The sequence below is a fragment of the Sarcophilus harrisii genome, chromosome 4 (genome assembly GCF_902635505.1).
Source record: "Sarcophilus harrisii chromosome 4, mSarHar1.11, whole genome shotgun sequence".
NCBI classification, from domain to species: Eukaryota; Metazoa; Chordata; class Mammalia; order Dasyuromorphia; family Dasyuridae; genus Sarcophilus; species Sarcophilus harrisii.
The window spans coordinates 96,329,055-96,353,512 of record NC_045429.1 but is presented as its reverse complement, the minus strand read 5'-3'; the positions used below and the strand labels follow the sequence as shown (position 1 = coordinate 96,353,512).

Here is a 24,458-nt window from a genome sequence, read left to right as displayed (position 1 = left end):
CTTCTTTTCAGAGGTTGGGGGTGGGGGAGTGAGAGAGTGCAGAGGGGTGCCTAGGGTTGTGTGAAATATTACATATTCTGTTAGATTTGGTTGGTATATATTGGTTTTAATGAATCTCTCTTTCTCTCTCTCTCTCTTTTTAATCTTTACTGTAACGAATAGTAGGATAGCTGGGTGATGGCAGTGCCAGACTTGGAGTCAGATAAACTTATTTTCCTAAATTCAAATTTGGCCTTAGACACTTACTAGCAGAGTGACCCTGGGCAAATCATATAATTCTGTTTACCTCAGATTCCTTACCTATCAAACGAGTTGAAGAAAGAAATGACAAACCACTCCAGTATCTTTGCCCAAGAAAACCCTAAATGAAGTGACAGTCAGACATGACTGAAAAACAAATGATAACAAAAAATAAGGGATGGCTCCCTGGATAGAAGGCAAGAGATGAATATATGCTGAAATGAAAGAGATTTAAAAAAAAAAAGAATATATCTATAAGGAGAACTGAATTCTTTCTAATTGTGGCTCTGCCATTAACTTGTAAGATATCAGAAAAGTTTATTTCAGCTTTCTAGATTTAAATTCCCACCATTTAAAGTCAAATGAGAGATTTGGACTAATTGATCTTTAGGGTCTCTTCCAACTCTGAGATTCAATGGATTTTTTTTCTTCTGTTATTCTAGGTGGAACAAGGATTATTCCCATAATGCCTTATAACCTATCCTACACTCTCTCTCCCATATACCCACCCAAACAGATGCTTGGAGAGGGGAGTGGTGGGCAGGCCCACTATTCAGGAGAAACAATGGTTGTCAGGGGACTATGACCTACTTGGATCCAGCTTTGGCCAAACTCAAAAGAGGCAAGTTCTGGTCCCATCCAGCTGGGTGCAGTCCCAAATCCTGCCCCAAAGGGGTTAAAGTTTATTCTACTAAACTTTGGAGCAAGCTCTGAAACCTGAAGAAGCATCTGAGCCTTGTCTTCTGTGTACCCTGGGAACAAGAAACGGGGGAAAAAAAACAAAACAAAACAAAACAAAAAACAAAAAACAAAAAAAAAACAACAACTTAGATGAGCCTGGAACTTCAACAATGGTGAGGAGTTTGAAGTTGATAGAACTTTGAATATATTTCTTTCTGATCCTTTTGCTCACTGTTTCCTTCACAATTCTGGAGATTCAAAGCAGGGGGAACATCCAGGAAGGGCTTTGCTAAAAAAAAAAAATTTACATTTTCAACTAAAAACTAAAAACTGAAAAGATTTAAAAGAAAAAGATGGGGCAGGAATCTAATGATAAGGGAAATAAGCATAAGTTCAGAAAGGAGAAGGGGGGGATGGCATTTAGGGATCATTGAAGGCAAAGCATTTTTTATTTTCTTCCCTGCCCTCCTTCTACCCCCAAGTACATGGCTTCTATCTTACATACTTCTTCCAGGCAGTCTATTTAAAGAAAAGGCTTTTTTTTTTTTTTTTTTTTTTTTTGGTCTCATTTCTTACCTACTCTTAATCATTGAATGATTGTTGCCTCAGACAAGTGAAACCTGGGAAAAAATCTTAGCTTAAAAAAGGTCATTCTGCCCTGTATATTGCCACTAGACCCAAAAGGTTCTAGACAAAGTGAGGCTGGTGACTTTTCATTGCCTTGCTTCACTTAAATTCATTTCATTGGCAAGTCAAGACATTATCTTTCTGATGTCATTAATCCTCTTTGAGAATGAAGGACAAACAACAATTAGAGGAAAGCAGGCTTCCTTTAATTAGCAAACCACTTGGGACATGCAAAAGGCAGAAATCATCCTGGGAAGTCTCCATTCATTATAGGAAGACTGTGTCTACTCAGTTTGCCTAAGAGGTAAAAGCTCAGGGGAAGAAAAAATACAAGTGGTGAATGAATAGAAAGGCAAAGGACAGTCTCTGCTCTCAAAAAACCCATAGTTTAATGGGGGATGTGACATGCAAACAACTGTGACGGCTCTTAGGATACATAGGATAAATGGGAAATAATCAACAGAGGGAAGACATTGGAATTAAAAAGGAAGGGAGAAGGGAAAGATTTCATATGCCTAAAACAAAGAGAGAGAGAGAGAAAAAAAAAGGAAATTCTATATGGACAGCTCTAGGTTTGGGTGGAAATAAAGTCTTTCCAGTTTTTAATTCTGAATCTTAGCCCCTTCTCATAAAATCACAGACTATCAAGACCCAAAGGAATTATGCATTATCTAAACCATCCCTCTCATGTTACTAATGAGGAATTGTGGTTCAAAGAAAATAAAAAACTTGCTCAAAGTCCTATAACTAGTTAGTTTGGGAGCCAGAACTAGAATTCAGTTCTATAGAATTCCATCTGTGTGCCTCTTTTTTAATTACACCATGAAGTGTGTTCTCACTCTTCTCTACAGAACTGTACTTCAACCTAAGGACCATGTGTCTTTCTACTCAGCTCTGTATCTTAGTGCTAACTGGCTCAGTGCTTCTCAGTATCTTCAGCAGTTTGGAAGCTATTGTCATCATTGATGAAGACCAAGTCCTGGTAAGTAACAGAACCAAGTGGCAATAACTTCTGAGATGAACTCAACTAATGGGGGCGAACCCTGAAATGGTGTCCCCTTTAATCTGTAAAAGAAGGGAGATTCGGGGTCTCAGACTCTCCCCTGGGAAAAGCATACCTTCCCGGACAAGCCCTTCCCAAATTGTGGCTTCATTCAATTGGAGATCTTCGTCAAATCACCTTCCATTGAAACTGAAATTGGTTGGGGGTGGCCCGGATCCCCTTCAGAGGGTCCCAGATTCTGGGAAAAGCCTTTGAACTCCCAGTTAAGGATTTTTTTCAATTGGAGATTTCTGTCTAATGGTCCTTTATTGATTAAGCCAGACAGCTCCCAGCCCCAGGCCAACATTTGCCCTTTTAACTAGGGGTTAGTTAACACACCTTTGCTGAATTCCTCTTTAGGAATTTTGCCCGCTAAGAGAGTCTCCTCCTTGGTGAACAATAAAAATCCTTTTTTGCTACAGATTTTGGGGTTTGCAACTTCCTGGGAGCAGAGGGGATCTCTCCCTCTATTCCCACACTTCAATATAACCAATCAAAATGCACCTTGATTAAGCAACTAGTATGTGTCAATTACTGTGCTAGTCATTGGGAATAGAAAGACAAAAATAAGTATAATCTCTCTTTGTCACAAAGATTTTGGAAATTAGATTTTGGAAATCTAAGTAGAGGAATTATACAGGGTTCATTAAAATGTAAACTCCATGAGGTTTGGGACTATATCTTAAAATTCCTTCTGTATCCTTTGTGGTGACTAGCACAATTCTAAACACATAATAGATCCATAAAATATATTAGATGGTTGTTCAATCTCCACATAGAATGGAGTGGAGGATCTATGGAAGGGATCCCGCTCTGCCTCTTTCAGTTAGAGTTTGGGAGCTATTCCTAAGGTGCTAATCCTATTCTCAGGAAGCAAAGAAGAACTTGACTTGGCTGATAGCTCAGGAGCAGGTCACATCTGGGGAAGAGAGCCTCTTGAGAAATTTTAAGGAATGGCAGAACAACTCAGACCTCTTCTATAAAGTCTCCTATCAGCATCTGGCTGGAACCCCCTCCCAACAGAAGAGTGAGTTCCTGGGAGGGGAGCTTGTGGGAAAATTAACTCTCTTAGGAGGGGTGAAAGTAAGATAGCTGAGGGAGAAGGTGCAATCACATCTTAACAGCGTTCTGAAGAAAAAAGAGGGAATGATGGGTTAGGAGGGGAGATGGAAAGAAAACTATAGATGAGTAAAGAGAATGAATGAGCTTCTTGGGAATGCTTTTACACTGTGTTCTCTAGGTTCTCAGAACCTTTGAGCTAATATGAGACTCAAGAGATTATATAGCTCAAAGTTTATTAGTCTGTGGCCCTGAAATGATGCTGACTAGCCAAACCAAGGCAGCCTCTAGAACAAATGGTGAAGGATGTCAGGTTTGTATGGTGACAGAATCATAGTTGTAGGACCAGAAGAAACTTTATATATCACTTTTCTAATACTTCTTCATTTTACAATTTAGGAAACTGAGTCTTGTAAAGATGAAGAGCTTGCCCAAATATCACTCAGTCACTAAGTGGAAGAGCTGGTATTCAAACCTAGGTCCTCTTACATCAAATCCAGCACTTACTTCCCTCACTTAATTCTCCTCCCATTAAATCTCGCTACTCTGTCTACTCTAAAGCCATTCCAAAGGGGACAAAGGGCCCACAGAAAAGAAAGGACTTGAATTGGGCTGAAGGATCAGATTTAGATTGGAGAGAGGAAGACATTCCAAGCAGGCTAATTCCTTAGTGAAGGTGAAAAAGTAGTATATATGCATGAGATAGTTGGCTAGAATAGAGGGAGGAGGAGGACATAAGTCTAGAAAACCAAGTTTGGATCTAGATCATGAAGGGTTTTGAATGTCAGCCTAAGATGTTTAGACTTTAACCTTTAGGCATTAGGGAGCTATTAATGTTTTATAGCAAGGAAATGATATAATCAGAACCATTCATTAGAATAATTTGAGACTACTAGAGGGAAAAGTAGAAATACTTAGGAAATTGGAAGAGGAAATACTAAGCAAAGTTTCTTAAACTATGGGTCACAACTTCATACATAATTGAATGTGGGGATTGTGAAATTATGATTTCATAGGCAAATATTTTATATTTTTATTTTATATACCCAGATATATTTTATATACCTAGATACAACCAGGGTTGTATAAAAACTTCTCAGATAAAAAGAAGTCATGAGTAGAAGCCCCAGAATAGAAAAAAAAATGGGAGATCAACTGAGCTTAAAGGCTGAAGTTTGTAGAAAAAGGAGATAGGAGAGAATGGGAAGAACACTGTGTTAGGAGTCAAGATCTAGTTTATACTATAGCTTCTGCCACTTATTAGCAATATGAATGTGGGTAAGTCATTTCCCTTTTTTTAGATCTCATTTTCTTAAATCCATAAAATGAAAGATTTGGACCAGATCAATAGTAAAGTCCTTTTTGCCCGTTTGTCTCTGACTTTTGGTTGTTTCTAGAAAGATGATCTTGAGCAAGTTATTTATGTCTTTCTCTTCATCTACAAAATGAAGGGAATTGGAAAAAATGACCTTTACTCATATCTTAAAGTCCTATAATTCTCAAAAATGAAAATTTTCACTTAACCTCTGAATAATTTATCAAACCTTAATCTAGGCTATCTAGTTTGCTAAGGGGACTAAGAAAGAGGCCATTGAAAAAGAAAAGACAGAAAACAGGGGCAGTAGAGAAGGGCTAAGGAAGCGTCCCAACCCCCACTCATACAAGTCCTCTAACTACCTCCTAAACTTTCTCCCCAGAGCTGCTAACTCTAGGACTGTGCTCCATGCAGGGGATATACCTCATGCACACTTTGCAGTCTGTGTTCAAGTCTTCCTCCAAGAATGAACTGATGTACTTCACAGTGGTGGTCCACCTCTCTGATTCTGACCCTAACTCACTCAGACAGAGGAGCTTCAACATTAGCAGAATCTTTGCCCCGCAGATCCTCAGAGGGCAGCTGCTTGTGATCCACACCCCTCTTGCTGCTTATTCCTCCTTGGAAAACCTGAAAACCAACAGGAGTGAGCCCTTCCTCAATCCTATCCTGTTTAAGCAGATGACAGACTATGCCTTTCTTATGAACTTCGCTGCCAACCTCTCGGACTATTTTCTGATGATTGAGGACAATATCCACTGCGCTCCCAACTTCATCACTGACATACGAAGGGCACTGGCGATCTGGAAGGAGAAGCTCTGGGTGATCATGGAGTTCTCTCAGCTGGACCTCACCGGCAAGCTCTGTCACTCCAGTGACCTTCCCTGTCTGGCCTCTTTCTTCCTCTACTATCAGAACTCGTCTCCTGAGAAGCTCTTCTCTAGCTTCTACAAGATGCTAGGCCAGAAAAAACCCATCCAATTTGGCCCCTCGCTCTTCCAGTCCATGGACTTCTCCATCCATGAAGACAACTTCTCCTCTGACAATCCCTTTCATGATCAAGTCAGTTCCTTAAAACCAGAGGACAAATTTCAAGAAAACAACTTTGGGAAACCCAACAACCCACCAGCATTCATCTACACTGACATGCAGATTTTTAAAGACTATCTACCTGAGAAAGCCTATAGCCTGGAAGAGGATTTCTTCTGGGCGCTGGAACCTATGGCAGGCAACCACTTGACTGTGGCTTTGGAGGAGCCAGCTAAAATAAGACGAGTACAAGTTTTAACAGGCCCAGAAGAAGAGTTAGTGTTCCTACTTGGGGGAAAGGTAGAGCTGGGTTATAATCCCAGTGAAAACACCAAAGACTGTATGTACTATATCCCACTTGGAACACTACAAAATGGGAAATTTGATCATAAAATGCTGTACAAAGAAATGGAAAATAGGGTAAGCTGCCTGAGGCTAGTGGTGACAACTACCCAGGATGAGTGGATTATGATCAAACATATCAATATTTGGACAGCCTGAGGAACAGTGGAGATGGAGGGGAGGGTACAATGAAAGAGAGGGGCCCAATCTGGAGTCTGTAATGACAGAGGTGACATAAAAATAAAACACTGAAAAACAGCCGGGGCATTTTTTGAGAGTAATAATAACCATAACATTAATGTCAACAACAATAGTTAACTATTTATTAGTTTACTATAATTAACTAGTTATTAACTAACTAACTAACTATATATAATATATATATATCTAACATTAATATTTGCAAAGCACTTTACTTATATCTCTCCATTGAATGGACAAGTTAATAAAGAGCAGAGACCCTTTCTATCCTTGGAAGGAGTCACATGGCAATAAGGAGATCCATTCCTTCAAACCTATCCACCCTCCTAATTTGCCTTCCCCAGTCCTGCATGAGCAAATGACCCTGAAAACCTCCAGGATGTTTATCTGTCTGTCTATCCTTGAAACCAAGTGAATTTAGGGATAAAATTACCTTGTTATCCATACTGCCAAGAATATGTTTAATTATGAGAAACCTTGGGGGGGACCCAGATATACTGAAAGTTGCAGTTTTTTAAGTTTATGCAATAGTGGATTTTTTTTAAATACCAAGGAAGTAATTTCACTAGTTGAACCCTTCCAGGACTCCCTATGGGGTAGACCAGCAACCTAACTCCGGGCACTTGGCTTTGGTAAATAGTAGAGGACAACCTGAGGACAGAAAGGTTGCACAGAGGATACAGCCAGGTCTGAAAAATAATTGAGCAATAAAAAAGAGGCAAAACCACATAATAGAGCCTTAATAAGAGGGAAATGGACAGCTTTGGACCTAATGCCATTAGCAGTCATCTAGTCTCATTTATCTCTTTCAAATAATCCTCCCCCAACTCATCTCTACCCCAAGCAAGCCAAGCTATAATGAGACAACAATTAAGCCCTGTACTCCCCAAAGAGACCCACCATGGGTAGAATTTCAAGAAACACTGATTTTTGTAAGACTAGTGATAGTTCCTTTCCTCCAAAAGAGGTCAGAATGACGTCTTTGGGTTGAAATATTGATTCTTACACTACCCTTATGAGTAAGAAAGATCAAAGATCTGAGGAATCTGAAATTAATACTCAGTAACTTGCCCCAAGTTACAACAAAGCAAAGGGAGAAGGTTGGAACACAGATGTCCTCAATTCTAACACATAATATTCTATTAACTACATTCCAATTCCAGTTTTTCATGGAATCTGTCCTATCTGACTCTCTTTCTTTCTGAGAATTATCTAGGTAGAAGAATTCTCAATATAAAGAGTAACACATCTGTTTTTTTCCATTATTGAGACACAAACTGAGATGTCATGATGCCATTGAGCCTTGAATAGGGAGAAGGAATGGAAGTCTTGACCCTCACTCAGGGGTCTCAGGCCAAGAAATGAGTTTTATTTTTCTCTGAGGTTTGGGTAGAATAAGACTTATAACCAGAATAAAATAACAAAAAAGGCACCTGTTCAAAAGAAAAGGATTAGATTGAAGAACCAACAAGATAACACTGTACATTAAGAAGCTACACACAAAGAATTAATACAAAGTGAACAGAGCCAAAAGAACAAAATGTACCATGACTACATCAGTACAAATGAAAATGTCACTAAAAGTCAGTAATGGTCCCGGAGAGCAAGTAATAAAACAAAACTCTGTCTTCACAGAGTAGAGGGAAACAATCAGAGAATGTTTTTAAAATTTTTATATGATCATATTGTCTTGGGTATTTTTGAGGCAGGAACAGAATTAAGGTACAATTTTCTGTTAGTTCTCCTCCTCCCTGTCTGGCCACATTGTCCAGGTTCTGTCCTGCACCCTGACCTTTTCTCCATTTTCTCTTCTCTCCCTTGGTAACTTCATCTCTAAATGGTTTCAACTATCATTTCTACATGGATGATTCCTAAATCTATATACCTAGCCTGAGTCTCCCTCAAAAGTTCCAATTAGGCGTGTCTAACTTTTCATTGGACATTTCAAACAGGACATGCCATAAGTATCTCAAACTCAACATATTCAAAATCTTATGATCTTTTCCTTTTTTCAAAAACTGTGTATTTATGGATACAGAAGTAACCTTTCTCCTGTGTCCTAGTTCCCATTAACAACTGCCTGTTAGACATTTCTAAATGCATGTACAATTAGAATCTCACATTCAGTATGCCTGAAACTGAACTCATTCTCTTTTCTTCTCAAATCTACCCTCCTTTCTAATTTCTCTTTTCCTGTTGAGGGCATCACCATCCTTTCAGTCGGCTAGGTTAGCAACTTTAGAGTTATCCTCAACTGCTCATCTTCATTGAAACCCACCATGTCCATTCTATTGCCAAGTCTTACCAACTCTACCAGCACAAAATCTTTCATATCTGTCCTCCTACCCTTACATATCCACCATTATAGTTCATAATCATTATTTTTCATCTAGAAGTAATACAGAAAGTTCTCACTTTATATAAATTTAACTTAACATAATTTTAAAAGAAATTATATTCCCCCCCAAAATCCAGTTATGTTAATTTTTACTATAAAGTACTGTGCAGTCTCTCTCTCTCTTTGTCTCTCTCTTGTTTCTCCCTCTTTCTGTCTCTCCTCCTTCCATTTTTGCCCCTTCCCTCCCCAATATTGGGGACAAATTCAAGTTACATAAAAATTGACTTATGTAGAGGTATTCACAATGGTCTGTAGTCTTCTAATCAGTCTTTTGTCTCAAATCTCCTCTCCAATTCTTCATATAGCTATATAGTGGGTTCCTAAAGCACACATCTGACAATGTCACTTCCCTATTTTAAAACTTCCAATGGCTTCCTCTATTATCTCTAGGATCATATCCAAACTCCTTGATTTGACATTTAAAGTCCTTTACAATTTGACTTTGTTTTCCAGACATTTCATGTTACCTTCTTTCATGAATTCTACATTCTTTTCCTCATCTGCAACATTCCATCTCTAATTTCTGTCCTCTGAATTGTGCTCCCCTAGGGACTCAAACTCAAATGTACTCCCTTCTCTCCTCTGCCTCTTAGAGTCTTTAATTCCCTTCAGAGGCCAACTCAAGTATCACTTCCTTATTGGAAAACTCTCCTACAAAGCCCATACTCCTCCCTGCTGCTCACTCCAGATGCCAAATAGCCTACTCCATGAAGGTGCAAATATTTGGTATTTACTTACAACATATTCAAGCAATGGCTGGACAATCATTTGTCTGGAAAGTTAAAGTGAATTACTTTGGAGTGTGGATTGTATTCTAGTTGTTAAATCCCTTCAGTTCTAAAAGTATGATTCTATGAGTCAGATGGTACTACTATTGTTTGGGGGCAGAGGAGGAAAAGATTGTTCAGAATTGGTGGATATTTAAAGATTAAATGTCAGATTTCTGTACTTTGGCACTAGGGATAGTCTGATCTCTACCACAGATATGCTTGAGAAAAGAAGTGCTGTCAAGGCCTTAGCTATAGTTGTGACAAACACGTTACTGTTATTTAGGCCTGAATACATAGAGAACAGCTTGCAATACAACCCAAAAAATAAGAATTCTTCAGGGACACAGTGACCTGAGACATACCAGCAAGAACAGCTCTACAGACCACCCTTCCCAAATACATTTTTCTCCAAAAAGAGATTTCTCCTAGATCTTTCTCTCTCCCCACCTTTTTCCATCATCTATGCAACTAAAATACAATGGACCAACTTAGAACAATTATTAGTCCAGATAATCTTTTTCTTCTTGCTTTTTTCTGCATCTATAGGCAAAATCTCCAGCAGAATAGAGATCAGAACACTAAGACTATTTGCAATAGTTGCTATCTTCCTGAATCTGTAGCTTGTGTATTCTGATTCCTTAATTAAAGTAACAGATGTCAACCTAGCGTGAGGTTTCCTAGTCAAATACCAGTTCTTGGGTCTCTTATGTTCAACATCTTTATCAATGTAAGTGCCTACTATGTTACAATAGTTTGATCTAGAAGCTGCAGATATGGGGATTTTTAAAAAATTACCCAACTTCTGTTCTCATATAGATTATAATCCACCAAGAAGAATATGATATATAAAGGTTAAGTATATTAACAACATAGAATATCATGAGGAAAGGGCAGAAATATGAAAATTCTAAAGCAGATATATATAGGGGACATATTGGATCCTGACTTTGGGCCCTAGGCTGGCCTATAAAAATTACTAATATAAGCCTTTTCTTTTTTTTTTCTTTTTTTTTACAAAATAAAAGGATAGTTTTTAACATTCACCCCTGCAAAATATTGTGTTCCAAATTTTTTTCCTTCCCTTCCCCCCACTTCCTCCCCTAGATGGCAAGTAATCCAATATGTTAAATATGTGCAATTCTTCTATACATATTTCCACAATTATCATGGTACACAAGAAAAGTCAGATCAAAAAGGACAAAAAAAAAAAAAAAAAAAAAAAAACCTAGGAAAAAACAAAATGCAAGCAAACAACAAAAAAGGTGAAAAAGTACTATGTTGTGATCCATACTCAGTCCCCACAGTCTTCTCTCTGGAGCAGATGGCTCTCATCAACACAAGACCATTGGAACTGGGTTGAATCACCTCCCTGTTGAAAAGAGCCACCATCAGAACTAATCATCATATAATCTTGTTGTTGCCATATATAATGATCTCCTGGTTCTGCTCATTTCACTCAGCATCAGTTCGTGTAAGTCTCTCCAGGTGTCTCTGAAATCCCCCTGCTGGTCATTTCTTACAGAACAGTAATATTCCATAACATTCATATACCACAATTTATTCAGCCAATCTCCAATTGATGGGCATCCACTCAGTTTCCAGTTTCTGGCCACTACAAAGAGGGCTGCCACAAACATTCGTGCACATACAGGTCCCTTTCCCTTCTTTAATATCTCTTTGGGATATAAGCCCAGTAGAAACATTGCTGGAGCAAAGGGTATGCACAGTTTTATAGCCCTTTGGGCATATTCCAAATTACTCTCTAGAATGATTGGATCAGTTCACAACGCCACCAACAATGTATCAGTGTATCAGTTTTCCCACATCCCCTCCAACATTTATCATTATCTTTTCCTGTCATCTTAGCCAATCTGAGAGGTGTATAGTGGTATCTCAGAGTTGTCTTAATTTGCATTTCTCTGATCAAAAATAATTTAGAGCATTTTTTTCATATGACTATAAATGGTTTTAATTTCTTCATCTGAAAATTGTCTGTTCATATCCTTTGACAATTTATCAATTGGAGAATGGCTTAAATTCTTATAAATTTGAGTCAATTATCTATATATTTTAGAAATGAGGCCTTTATCTGAATCCTTGGATGTAAACATTTTTTTCCTAGTTTATTGCTTCCCTTCTAATGTTGTCTGCATTAGTTTTGTTTGTACAAAAACTTTTTAACTTAATATAATCAAAACTATCCATTTTGCATTCCATAATGTATTCTGGTTCTTCTTTAGCCACAAATTCCTTCGTTCTCTACAGTTATGAGAGGTAGACTATCTTTTATTCTTCTAATTTGCTTAACATAAGCATTTTCAAAATCATTGATATAAGCATATTTAGACTTGCTAAGGATACAGAAGGAATGTTTCCTAAGTAATTGTTCCTTGAACCTAGTCAATCAAATAGATGTTTTAACAGTAGGTCCTGTGCCTAGCTACTATCTAAACAGATACTATTTCTAACAACCTCTGCATTCTATAGAAATTTTAGTATTTCCAACTATGGCTTAGAGCTAGATTTATGGTATATAACACATTCTTCCCCTTGACCGAGTTATCAATTAGTTACCCATATTATTTGGTCTGCCTGCTTTAGCAAAATAAAGCTTTGAATGAAAGAGAATCCTATGTGTGTATTTCTCACTCTGACTTTGAACCAAATACTCTCCCACAGAATTTTTCTTGGTTCCTAGGCTCAGGAAAAGGATCCCTTTGTGGATCCTGGGACTCTCAGCCAAAAGAAACAGAGGTAGTTGCTTTCCTGGACCATCCCCCATCTCTTTCTCCCTCTCTTTTCTCTCATCCCTCTACTTCACAGCTGGATCCCTGGAAAAATCCCTAACTTTCCCATGGCAACTGATGTCTTTTGGTTTTAGGGGAGACTACCTGCTGTAGCACTGCTACTCTGTCTCCCTAAAGGGGATGCCCTCTATCACCATCTATTTTCCTTTTTCTCCTTTTACCCTCTGTGGCACTGAAGTTTAGAAGAAAGTTAGGAGGCATAGGGGAGGAACCTTCAGTTTTCAGAGATTCCCCTCTGGATTGCTTGCTGATGAACTGGGAGAAATTTGGGGCACAGAATCTTAAATAGAAGTGCCTGGTCTTTTTTGAATATAGTCTGGTTACAACATATCTTAGAAAATCAAAAACAAATGGGTCACTAAATTACAATATTGTTTTACAATTGGACTTGTTCTATAAACGGGAAAAGAAATGGTCTGAAGAACCACATGTATAAACCTTCATGGCTCTATTTCAAGATCTGGACTTTAGAGATACTTGAAAAATGCTTTTAACCAATGCTAAATAGTCTCTGACAAAATTAAAGGATTCAGAGATGTATATTTTGGGTGATCTCCTTTTTCAAGGCTTTTTCAAGAACTTAACAGTCTCTATGTAACATTGCTTGACCTCAGAACACCTTGGAGGATCAGGATGCATCTCTCCATTCACTATTTAAATTGCACACTTTGTTTGAATTTGTCTTGTCATTTTGTCTGTGTCTGCATCTCTGTTTGACAGAATGACTGTAACCTAAATTCTGCTTCTCTGAAAGAGCTAAAATGCAGTTAGCCAGAAAAGAGATTCTAGGGATTGTAGTTAGAACAATGGGAAAGATTTGTAAGTATTCCTTACACCACCTGAGATTTTTTTTTTCTACGATCCTGGCATTAGCCAAGTTGAGACTAGAGAAATTAAAGTTGGATAATAAAAGTTGTAGAATTACTAAAAAAAAAAAATTTGAGTAGATTGTGGAGTTTTTGAGATTAATCATTACGGAGTTTGGCAATTAGTCATTTTGAGATTGCAGGGAAAAAATTCCTGAGATTTTGGGGGTAATTCCAGGAATTAACCCCCTAAATTTTAAAGTAGAATTTATCTTAAGGATAAAGGAAATATAAAAATTAAACCTTATAAAAGTTTTTTTAAATGTTTTGAAAATAATTGACAAGATTAATAGCTTCATTGTTCTAAGGTAATGAAGGAAACTTAGTTAACAGAAAGCCCCAAAATGAACAGAGTGAAGAAAAAATAGGTAAATAACAATCTTTTGTTAACCCTATCTTGACTTCTATTTTATCTCCAGGTCCCTCTCTACATCATTAGGAAAGTAAAGCAAACACAGTGGAGCCCCCACATACCTTGCCCATGCTCATGTTCAGTATTCCCTAAGCCCTAACACTGAAACCATCAGCAATGGGAAATCCTGACACCTATCAGCCCAACCCCTAAACAGTGCCCTTCATTGCATCCCTCCCCAACCCAGTCAGCCAGTGTCTGCAAGGTCAGCCTAGCCCTTGGCGGGTCCCACCCAGATGCTGTACAGGAGTTGGGTGCCCCTGGCAGCACCCAAGTGGGGAGCTAGCCAACACATGCCTTTGGTAAGTCTACCCTTCTTTGTTTTAGTTGCAGAAACATGTTATTTATGTGATTTATGGCAAATTATTTTATCTCTGCCCCAATTTTCTGACTTGTAAAGAGAAATAATAATGGTTTTGTTGTGAGAATCATATAATTGAAAAAGGCTAATGCTATTATGTGTGTGAGTCCTGGCAAACTTTTATTAGTCACTGCAACTTCATGAGAGTAGACTTAATTTTCTTAATTGGCTAGTCCTAAACTGTGAGGATAATCAGAGGGATATGATCCTGAACTGTTACAGGCAGATTTCTCTATCTGGGCAAGAGCAGAAAGGACAACCTGGGCTTCAGCTTAAGGGGGTTCCTTCTGGTTCCGTTTCCCAATTGTGTTCCCTTGAATAGGAATGTTTCCCACATGATTATTCCCGAGTCTGGCTATGGGGTGGAATGTTGTCGGTTATCAACTATGACTCTCACCTGAAGTCAAACAGAACTGAGGATGCTTTATTCTGCCATATATGTGGCTTCAGCCTTCAGCCTGAAAGATCAATTAGGCACTGCTCTAATCATGTCCCTGCTTTTTCCTTTTATAGCAAATTTCTATAATCAGAGCCTAGTGATCAATAGAAAACATGAGCAAGGATGATGAAAATATGCAATCATTATATCTTAAACAATTAAGTAAATGAATATTTGGTCTAGTCATCTACCTCTTACTAGATGTATATGTCTGCATGAAATAAGATTCTTAAATGTTTTGAACTATTGTAACAATAATTGACTATTGATTTAACTATTTCCAGGACCTATTATTCTATTGATTATTTGACTAAATTTAAGACATCTTCAGTGTGATTTGGAGAAGAGAATTTAAGTACAATCAGTTTTCTTAGGGGGATGTAACTTATGGAATATTTTTGTGTTCTTTGCAAGAGTGCTGTTACTCATGTTTCCACACCAACCAAAAATCTTTTCAGTCTGTCATCTTCTCCATTCAGTGCTCAACCTCTTTTAGATACTTTGGCACACGCACCTTGGCTACCCAAGTGACTCCTTTATTGTTTACAATGCTACCATTCCTAACCTTCTCTTTAGATTTGTTTCCTCTAGGCTAGCTAATTCACCTTCAAATGATGGCCAATGCTGAACCTGAGACTCAGCACTAACTGGATGCTGCTTTAACCAGCCTTCAGGCTCAACCCCTCTCCCAGAGGAACATTGTAAGGCAGGCTTAGCTCTCTACCTACTCCCAGCTTAAAGCAATTATAGAAGAAAAGACCACCATCCCTTTCTGTTAAAAGAAGTGGGGAAATGTAGAAGACATGTTGGACCCTGACTTTGGGCCCTAGGCTAGTCTGTGAAAATTACAGCAGAACATATAAAGGACCCTGAGAAGTAAGAATGTTTTGAAGAGCATAACCTGCCGTGTCTCCTCTATTTTGGACTTAAGAAAAACTTGATTTTTGACTGGTTGCAAGCAGAGTTATAGTACTGAAAACTATCTTACTTGCAATGGTAGCAAATCCCCAAAGTAGCGCCCTTTTTTCAATATTTGGATATAACTTCCAATTCTGGACTCTGGCCTTTTCTTTCTAATTAGTCTAAAAAGAATCCAGAAAATCAATTATCTATGTCTTGGACTATGCATTATGTCAGACAAGGAAAATTCTTCAGGTTTTTCCTGTTGATGGCAAAGACCATGTTTATTAAAGATAAATCTTTGCTTTAATATACACTTTTAAAATGTAATATAGAAGTTTACTGTTTCACAGAAAATCTTTTGTTCTTTGTATTTTAGAGTGTATTGGTTAGTTATAATTAAATGCACAAAAAATTTTTTAATTTTTAAAAAAAGAAATTTTTTCTCTGATAAATTTTTTTAAAAAGTTTTAACAGACTAAAAACAAGTGTACAGCTTAATGCTACTACCAAAGCACAGCTTTTTCGAATTGTAACTGTGTAGCTGAGTGCTACACATCTGGCCACAGCTTTGTTGAACTGTAGAGAAGACTAAAAACCTTTGGAAAACAAACTCATCAAAGGAATTGAGACTTGGGCCTGTGGTGACTGAACTAGCTGAGTGGGGTAATGTTGAGAGGGACCATATGATTTTTGTTCAGAAGTGTGTACAGAACTACTTGAAAAGGGAAGTTGAAAAGAGAAACAAGCACATGACTAGACCTAATCTATTTTCTTTCAGTTTATTTATTTTTAAAATATATTGTTTTATGAATTATATTGGGAGAGAAAAATCAGAGCAAATGGGAAAAACCATGGGAGAGATTAAAAAAAAAAAACAGAAAAAAGAAATGAACATAGCATGCATTGATTTACAATCAGTCTCCTTAGTTTTTTCTCTGGTTGCAAATGGCATTTTCTGTCCTAAGTCTATTGGGATTTCTTTGACTCACTGAACTATTGAGAAGAGGCAAGCCTTTCATAGTTAATCATCTCATATTCTTGCTGTTTTTATATACAATGTATTCCTGGTTCTTCTTGGATTCTCTCAGCATCAGTTCATGTAAATCTTTCCAGGTCTTTCTATAATCAGCTCGTTCATCATTTTTAATAGTATTCTATTCCCTTTATGCACCACAACTTGTTCAGCCATTCCCCAATTAATGGATATCCACTCCTTTTCCAGTTCTTTGCTCCCACAAAAAGAACTGCTACAAACATTTTTGCACATGTGGATCCTTTTCCCTCCTTTATGATTTGCTTGGGATATAGACTCAATAATGTACTGCTAGATCAAAGAGTATTCACAGTTTGATTGCCCTTTGGGCATAGTTCCAGATTGCTCTCCAGAATAGTTAGATCACTTCACAACTCCACCAACAATGTACTAGTGCCCCAGTTTTCCCACATACCCTCCAACATTTATCATTATTCTTTCTTGTCATCTTAGCCAATCTGAGAGATGTGAGGTGGTACCTCAGAGTTGTTTTAATTTAAATTTTTCTAATCAATAGTGATTTAGAGCATTTTTCATATAATCATAAATGGCTTTAATTTCATCATCTGAAAATTGTCTTCATTATCCTTTGACCATTTTTCAACTAGGGAATAGTGCACAACCTGTGAAAATGCCAGAAATCAGACCAGCTGTTCTGGCTCTCACAGAGACCATGAAAAGTGAGAGAAAAGAAAGACAAACAGACACCGGTGTTCTTCCAAAGTGAAATTCTCCCCAGAAGAGAAAAGAGAGAGACTCCAGGGCTTCATTATCATTAACTGTACCCTTAAATGCTTTCTAACCACAACGTTGCTAAGGAAACACAAATGAAAACAAAAAGTAGATAAATCAGTCAGTGTATGAAAAAGGACTATGAGAAATTTGGGTTCAAGGAGAAACTTTTGCATTTTCAGATAAACTGTCTCTCCTCCTATCTGGGCAGGTGGCTTATCATTCCTGCAAATTCTGTTCTTATGAGACCTCAGTAGTCCCAAAGCTTCCTGGCCTCTGCCGGTCAATGAGTAGACTGAAATAGGGGTTTGTGCCAGGTCAGAATGACAAGAATTATGCTTGGAAAAGTACAGCTTGGAAATAGCAAGCTATGCACAGGCTAGGCAGGTGTTATTACATCATCAAGGCAGGTGTGATTACCTGGGAGGTCACAGGGAATGTGTATTCTTATAAATTTGACACAGTTCTTTATATATTTTAGAAATGAGACCTTTATCAGAAATACTGGTTGTAAAGATTTTTCCCCATTTTGTACTTCTCTTTTAATCTTGTTTCTATTGGTTTTGTTTGGGCAAAACCTTTTTTAATTTAATGTAATCAGAGTTGTCCATTGTGCCTTTCATAATGTTCTCTAGTTCTTCTTTGGTCATAAATTCCTCCCTTCTCCAGATTAAACCTAATCTGAATGTACTCTTTGCCCAAAGATGGGCCAGGCTCCAGGACTGTCTTATACAAGTGCCAATATGCAAAGTGCCAGTTGCAAATGCATCATCTGAGGAAAGGATACAGTGAAGAAACACTTGGAAAACTTCAAAAAGTCACTAGGGAAAAAAAACCTTCACTGGCATTAAGAAGAAGGGAGAAAGGATAGCTCATAATAGACTCTCAAGAGTATTGAGTAATCATTCTACAGGTATTTATTACATAAAATAGATTTGCTTATAATGAGATTTTCTTTTCTTTTTTTTAACGTGCCAAAACACTACCTTATTTAAATTAGTTTCATCTACCACAGAACTTTTCATAAATGATTTTTCATAAATGTTTTGAAGATTGATGTTTAGTTGTGTACAGTTATATTAGAGTTTTCTTGAAAAAGATACTGGAGTGATGTGCCATTTCCTGCTCCATCTCATTTTACAGATGAGGAATTAGGCAAACAGGGTGAAATAACTTTCCCAGGGTCACAGAGTCTAAGGCCAGATTTTAACTCAGGTCTTCCTAACTTTAAACCCAGCACTCTATCTAAGATATGAGATGGAGTTGGCAAAGAAAACCTGAAGTACTGAGGCAAGCAGGAAAGAGTATTAATGGAGATCAGCTTGGCCTTAAAGTTCCACCTCTGTGGAGGTTGTGGATAACACCACCTTACTGTATCTAATCAGAAAGCCAAGTTATGTCAAACCCCAAGGTTAAATTTTTCCTATAAATCTGTCCATGGCTCATACCATCTTTGCTAAATTCCTTTTGCATTAGCTCACATGACATTCTGCCTCATGGTGTCTTTCGCCTTATCCTCTCACCATGCTTCATGATGTTTTTTCCTTATAACTAATTCTTCTAGAGTGCTAAATCCCTTTTAGCATTAAGCCTCCCAGTCAATGGAGTACTCTAACCTCATGGAGTATTCCCTTTCTCCTGGTTAATTGTGAGTTCCACTAGGCAGCTTGTCTTTTCCATTCTTAATTGTCATATGCTCCCCCAACTCTATTTCATATTTCTCATTCCTGGTGTCTATTGTATCTCTTCATTTTGTTTATAACCTATTCTCCTAAATAAATGACTCTTTTGGCAAAGAGAATGGCCATTGGGAATTCATCACATCACTGGACCCCAACATTTGGTTCCAATTGCTCTCCTCAGTCTCAACATTTGGTGCTATACGTCAAACACATCATTTGGTGTTGAAACTTGCTGGCATTCTTCTTGTCAAAAGGTAAAACGTCCCCACAAAGTGAGGCTCTTAGTGAAAATCCAGTTGTTTTTTTCTTCTGCCTCACTGATCATTTAGCATAATTGGGTGCTATTTGAATTTATTCAGAGAATACCTTGATTAAGTTTTGTTGCCATTTCTGGTGTGAACCCTATTTTTCTGGGTGCTAGATCTGTGGGAGTCCTCTATAAGGATGGGACAGGAGTGGGCAGGACCACTTGAGTGTAGGACATTTTTAGGGGCATTTTCACTCCCCAACATTGCAAAGGGGAATTGATGTAACATCTGGCCATTTAGAATTTAAAATGTGCCTTTTCTTCTCTCAGTTTCTTCATTTTTTTCCCCTTTGGTCTCATCTCTCTCTTTCTCTCAGTTAGCTAACTCGATTTGGCCTACTGTGATTTTTTTAAGCTCAAGTAGAAACAACTCTAGCAGATTCTGAAATACCCCTTCCAACACATCTGGATGTATTTTAGGATGTCCCCTCTCTATGAAATTTCCCACATTCTCTGCCCTTGAAGAGTTTTGTTGAATCAGGCATAGCCAAACCAATGACCTGGCTTTTACTTTCAAGCCTAGTTTCTTCTAGAGTTAATACCCCAATATCTCCAACAGAACTCCTCACCATTTCTGGTGTGAAAAGTAGACTAATCCCTACTGTGAGCCTCCACCAGAAGCTCCAAACCCCTCTCCAGATGCTTTGGCATCAGCTGGATTACTATATCCAAAATTCTCTGACCCTTACCTCCAGAGTCCTCAAGTCCAACAATTTCCTAAAGTCCCTGGTTCTGGTTCCTGTACCCTAAGTGAGAACTCTTCATGTTCTCATTCTCTCCATGTGCATAGAAGAGTATGACTAATGGAATGTCCAATTGACCCAGCAGGAAAATAAATGTGAATGTCAGAAAGTTTCAAAGTGGCATTTGAAAAACTGACATTTAAAATTTCTTCCAAAATTGCAGCTTTACAGTTGTGTTTAAATTGGAAATTTATTCAAATTAAATTAAATTGGAAATTATATAATTGTATAAGACAATCATTATTAAAATTGTGAATTTGATTAGATTTTATAAATATGTGTGCATTAGTCTTTAATATTGAAATATTATTACTGGAAATTTAAATCTGATTTTAAGCAAAGTTGTCTCTGGTAAATTTATATGTTTATATAAAATGTTGCTTTCTAAATTGTATATTGTGATACTTGAACATATTTAGCATGTATTGGTCTACCTGCCATCTAGGGGAGGGGTGGAGGGAAGGAGGGGAAAAGTTGGAAGAGAAGTTTTTCCAAGGGTCAATGCTGAAAAATTATCCATGCATATGTTTTGTCAATAAAAAGCTATAATAAAAAAGAAAAAAATAATAAATTGTATATTGTGTCATTTGTAAAACTGTATGAGCTATACATTTTAAAATTTTGTCAGTACTAAAAGACATGATATAAGCTTTGTGAAGTTCTGCCTAAAATTATTTAGGTATTGCCTATGATCTGAATTTTAAGTTTGTTTTCTCTTGTTTTCTCCCTTAAACAAAGGAAGAGATTTACTTAAAGAGATGGAAGGGAAAAGTCTGAAGGGGATGCACCCTTCCCTCTCACTGGGCTCTCAGTCCCATGCTTATAATCTTTCTCTCTCTTGCCAGCAAGGTAATCCACCCCAGGAAAAGAGCTTGGTATTAGAGATAAAAATTCCCTTACACAGGTGAAATAGTTTTGAAATCTTTTCACCTTTAAATTGCTTCCATATTTAAAAGGACAGGAGAAAAAAGAAAAAGAAAAACATTCTTCTGAGAGTTACAATTTGGCTATCACTTCTGAAGATTCTTGATTAGGATTTTTGGAACTATCTGAAATTGGGTTTTGAAAACTGTACTAGTTATTTGCATAATTTTATGGTTTTATTTTAGATCATTTTTCCTTGGAATATGAGAGCATAATCCACCCTTTCCCCTTCACTAGATGTGACAGGGAGGTGACTGCTCTCCCTTCACATGTTAGAGAAGGTGGAAAGAACTCCACTCAGCCCATCTCTACCATACCCTGCTAATTAAGTAAAATGTCTTCACTTTTAAATTGTTTACATTATTTAAAGGGATGGCTTCATCATATCTGCTATGCCACCTAGCTGTCCTTAGGTATTAGGTAGGTTTGTATTTAAATGATTGAAGCCAACAACTTAATAGAAGGCTATCAAACTGAACTCATATATGTACCTTAACAGCAAGGGAGACTTAAGTCTCTGATATTCAAAAATTAACCTGGACTAGTTATGTTTTCCATATTTTAGTAATAATTCTAGTCACAATCAAGCTACCACATTTTTCTTGTTCTTTTAAAAGATCTAACAGTCTTGATTTAAAAGATTTAAAAGACTTGACAGTCAATTGAATTGGTGAAGTTTGAGTCTGTTTGTTTTGCTTTGTTTTTTTTTTAACAAAGTCAGTCCTGCCAGGGTTTTGTTTTGTTTTGTTTTGTTTTTAAGATTTAATCTACCTTCATTAATTTATTAAATAATAATGAAAGCCTGGTTATAATTTTGTTTGACTTCAACCTGTAGTGTATTTTGGAAAAAAAAAAAAAAAAAAAAGAATGCCCACTAGTGTGGAAAATCCTGTTAAACATTGTGCCTCAGGCTATCCAAAATCAAGGGCTGAAACAAGTCTACTCAAGCAGGCAATTCCAGTTTAAATTCCCTAATTTTCCATATAGTGAATAGCCTAATTACAATGATTTGACTAAAATACTGCATTTCTATTATTGTTACTTTATTGTATAACAATTCTTGAGTAAAAAATATCATATCACTTTTTATGTGCAGGTTGAGAGCCCTGGACTGTTAGGTATGCATATAAATTCAATTTGATATGTAGCCTTCTGTTAAATTTTTGAGCTAAATTGCTCCTTAGAATTGACTTTTAAAATCTATTAAATTTAAAAATTGTTGACATCTCATTAGTATAGAGCACTTTATAAATAATTTCATTTGATCCTTGCAATAATCATGGAAAAGAGATGCCGTTATTATCCTCATTTTACAGATGAGGAAAATGTGCATCTTTAGATTGGTCTGGGACCTGGTCAACCAGGCAGATCCCATCTGACTCCATCTCTCCCTGATTTCTCCCCAACTCCTCCTTGGCTCCTCCTCCTCCTCCCCAGACCCTGCCTGTGCTCCCCTGAGACTTTAAAAGTTGTGTTACCCAAAAGCAAATTGCTTAGTCACCTAAGACTGCCTTGCTTTGTCATGGTCTGAAGCTATTTCGTGTAAATAAAATAGCAAATCTTTGTAAGCTGTGATGGATGACATAAATTCTTTGTGTCAATTGGACCATTATATTTTCCCCAATCTATTTTATATTATCATTCCTATCACCTTTATTACCACTTCAGTAATACTATGTGAAAATAGTAGTTCTATTGCCAATGCATTTAGAGCGTCAGCCAGACTAAACCAGCCTCCAATCTGTGGGTGGTGGGAGGCAAACAGAACGGGCTAGAGACAGGAGAGTCAGGAATCCAAGAAAAGTTTAATTTCCAAATGAGGGAAACGTTTTCCAGGCTAAGAGGTGCTGGGGCCCCCCTCTAGTGTTGGATCCACTCTAGAGTATCTCAATACTTACACTAATGGATACACAGTGTACTGTAGCCCTGACTTTGAGGGGGTAACAGCAACAATGTGGCAGGTTTGATTCACAGCAGGGCTTCGTGAGCAGAATTGATTCAGGTTTGTCTGATGCTTGTCCAAGGTCAGAGAACACCTGCTGTTGGTCAAAGCAACATGATAATTATGGGATTTTGCCGGAGAGTGAAATCATTCCAAGGATCAGTGCAAAGGATTGTTGTTATACCAAGCTCAGGTCACCGTTTGCTTGCTGGGCTTTAGCTCTGGAAAAATGGTGTCTTCCCATATCCTGACAAGAGGGTTAAAGATGTATCATCAGCACAAGTTTATGATTATGTGGTTCTAGGGCTTAATTCAGTAATGAAACACTCATGAGTATTTCTTTTAAAAGAAACCAAATCCCTCAATGAGATTTTTCTCCTTAAATCTAGGTAAGTTCCAATCAGTTTAAGTCCTGAATAGAGCAGCAGTCTTCTCTTTCACTGTTGCTCTCTAGCAAAAAGTTTTGGGAACTTTTTCAGGTGTTTTTTCTGATCCTATCATCCTTCCATATCGGCTACTGATGGAGTAGTAGCATATTTGGAAGGTTGACATATTGAAGGTTAGATTTATTTTGTTTATTCCCAGAGGGAAGAGGCTACTAAAAGGCAGAAGGAAAAACCACTGGAAGGTGCAGTGGAAAAAATGCTCAATTTGAATTCTAGCTTTGCCACTTGCTACTGTATGGTCTTCCTAAGTCTCTCTGAGCCTTGGGTTCTTTGTTTGAAAAATTAGAGGGACTGATCCTGAGTCTCTGCTCAAGTGCCACATTCTACCCGAGGCTTTTCTCAATTTCCTAAGTCTTTCCCTCCAAATCATTATTTATCTATCTTCTATATAATTATATATGTCCATAATATAAAATTGAATGATCTAGGATAACCTTCATTTTACAGATGAGGAAACCAAACCCTAAATAGGTGAAGATTTTCCTCAAATCTCCCAAATTTCAAGAGCAGAAACTGAGTTTGAATAACTCAAGTTTTTCTCATTCTAGACCCAGGGCTATTTTTACTGCCTCACAGTGTCACCCAAGGAAGTCTTAAGATTCAGTGTAGAGGTTATTATGGATAAAGCAATGAGGAAAGTTATTTCCTAGAGAAAAAAAGAAATTAAATTAAACATTAATGCCATTGTATTAGGTGCTAAAGGCACTGCATTCTATTATCCCAGCCAAAAAAAAAAAAAAAATTATATACATTCAGAGTAAATGAGTTGGGGACAGAGAAATATCCTTCCCTAAATCAATCAACAAACATTTATTCAGGGTCTATACATACTAAAAATTGTACTCAAGGGGCTACAAAGACAAAACCAAAGTTGTTAATGACTTCAAGAAGATTTATATTTGGGCTGGTGTTTATTTGGGTGGGAGATGGAGAGAGAATTGGAGAGAAACAATATGAACAAAGATGAAACATGTTCAAAGTAATATCAATTGGGGTGGAATTACTAGGGGGGATCAGGATAGACTTGTGTAAGAGGCAGCCCTTGAGCAGAACTTTGAAGGGCCCAAGGGATTCCAAGAGGGAGCAATGAAAAGGGAGAGCATTCCAGGCCTAAAAGAATGCAAGCCAGAGATGAACTATGTATACAGGAAACTGCA

At 37.5% G+C, this 24,458-nt stretch overlaps 1 protein-coding gene across 1 annotated transcript; it reads left to right on the top strand.

Annotated features, from left to right (window-relative positions):
* Positions 1-842: 842 nt before the first annotated feature.
* On the top strand, positions 843-6,593 carry LOC100927084 (alpha-1,6-mannosyl-glycoprotein 4-beta-N-acetylglucosaminyltransferase-like). Its single transcript, XM_012547792.2, has 4 exons — positions 843-1,094; positions 2,400-2,530; positions 3,461-3,617; positions 5,347-6,593. The coding sequence occupies exons 2-4, from the start codon at positions 2,423-2,425 to the stop codon at positions 6,492-6,494; spliced, it is 1,413 nt and encodes a 470-aa protein (XP_012403246.1). The 5' UTR covers positions 843-1,094; positions 2,400-2,422; the 3' UTR covers positions 6,495-6,593.
* The last annotated feature ends 17,865 nt before the right edge of the window (positions 6,594-24,458 follow it).

Coding starts and splice junctions, on each gene's coding strand:
- LOC100927084 (XM_012547792.2), top strand. CDS start 2,423: ATGTGTCTTTCTACTCAGCTCTGTATCTTAGTGCTAACTGGCTCAGTG. Junction 2,531..3,460: donor TTGATGAAGACCAAGTCCTG/GTAAGTAACAGA, acceptor TCCTATTCTCAG/GAAGCAAAGAAGAACTTGAC. Junction 3,618..5,346: donor AACCCCCTCCCAACAGAAGA/GTGAGTTCCTGG, acceptor CTTTCTCCCCAG/AGCTGCTAACTCTAGGACTG.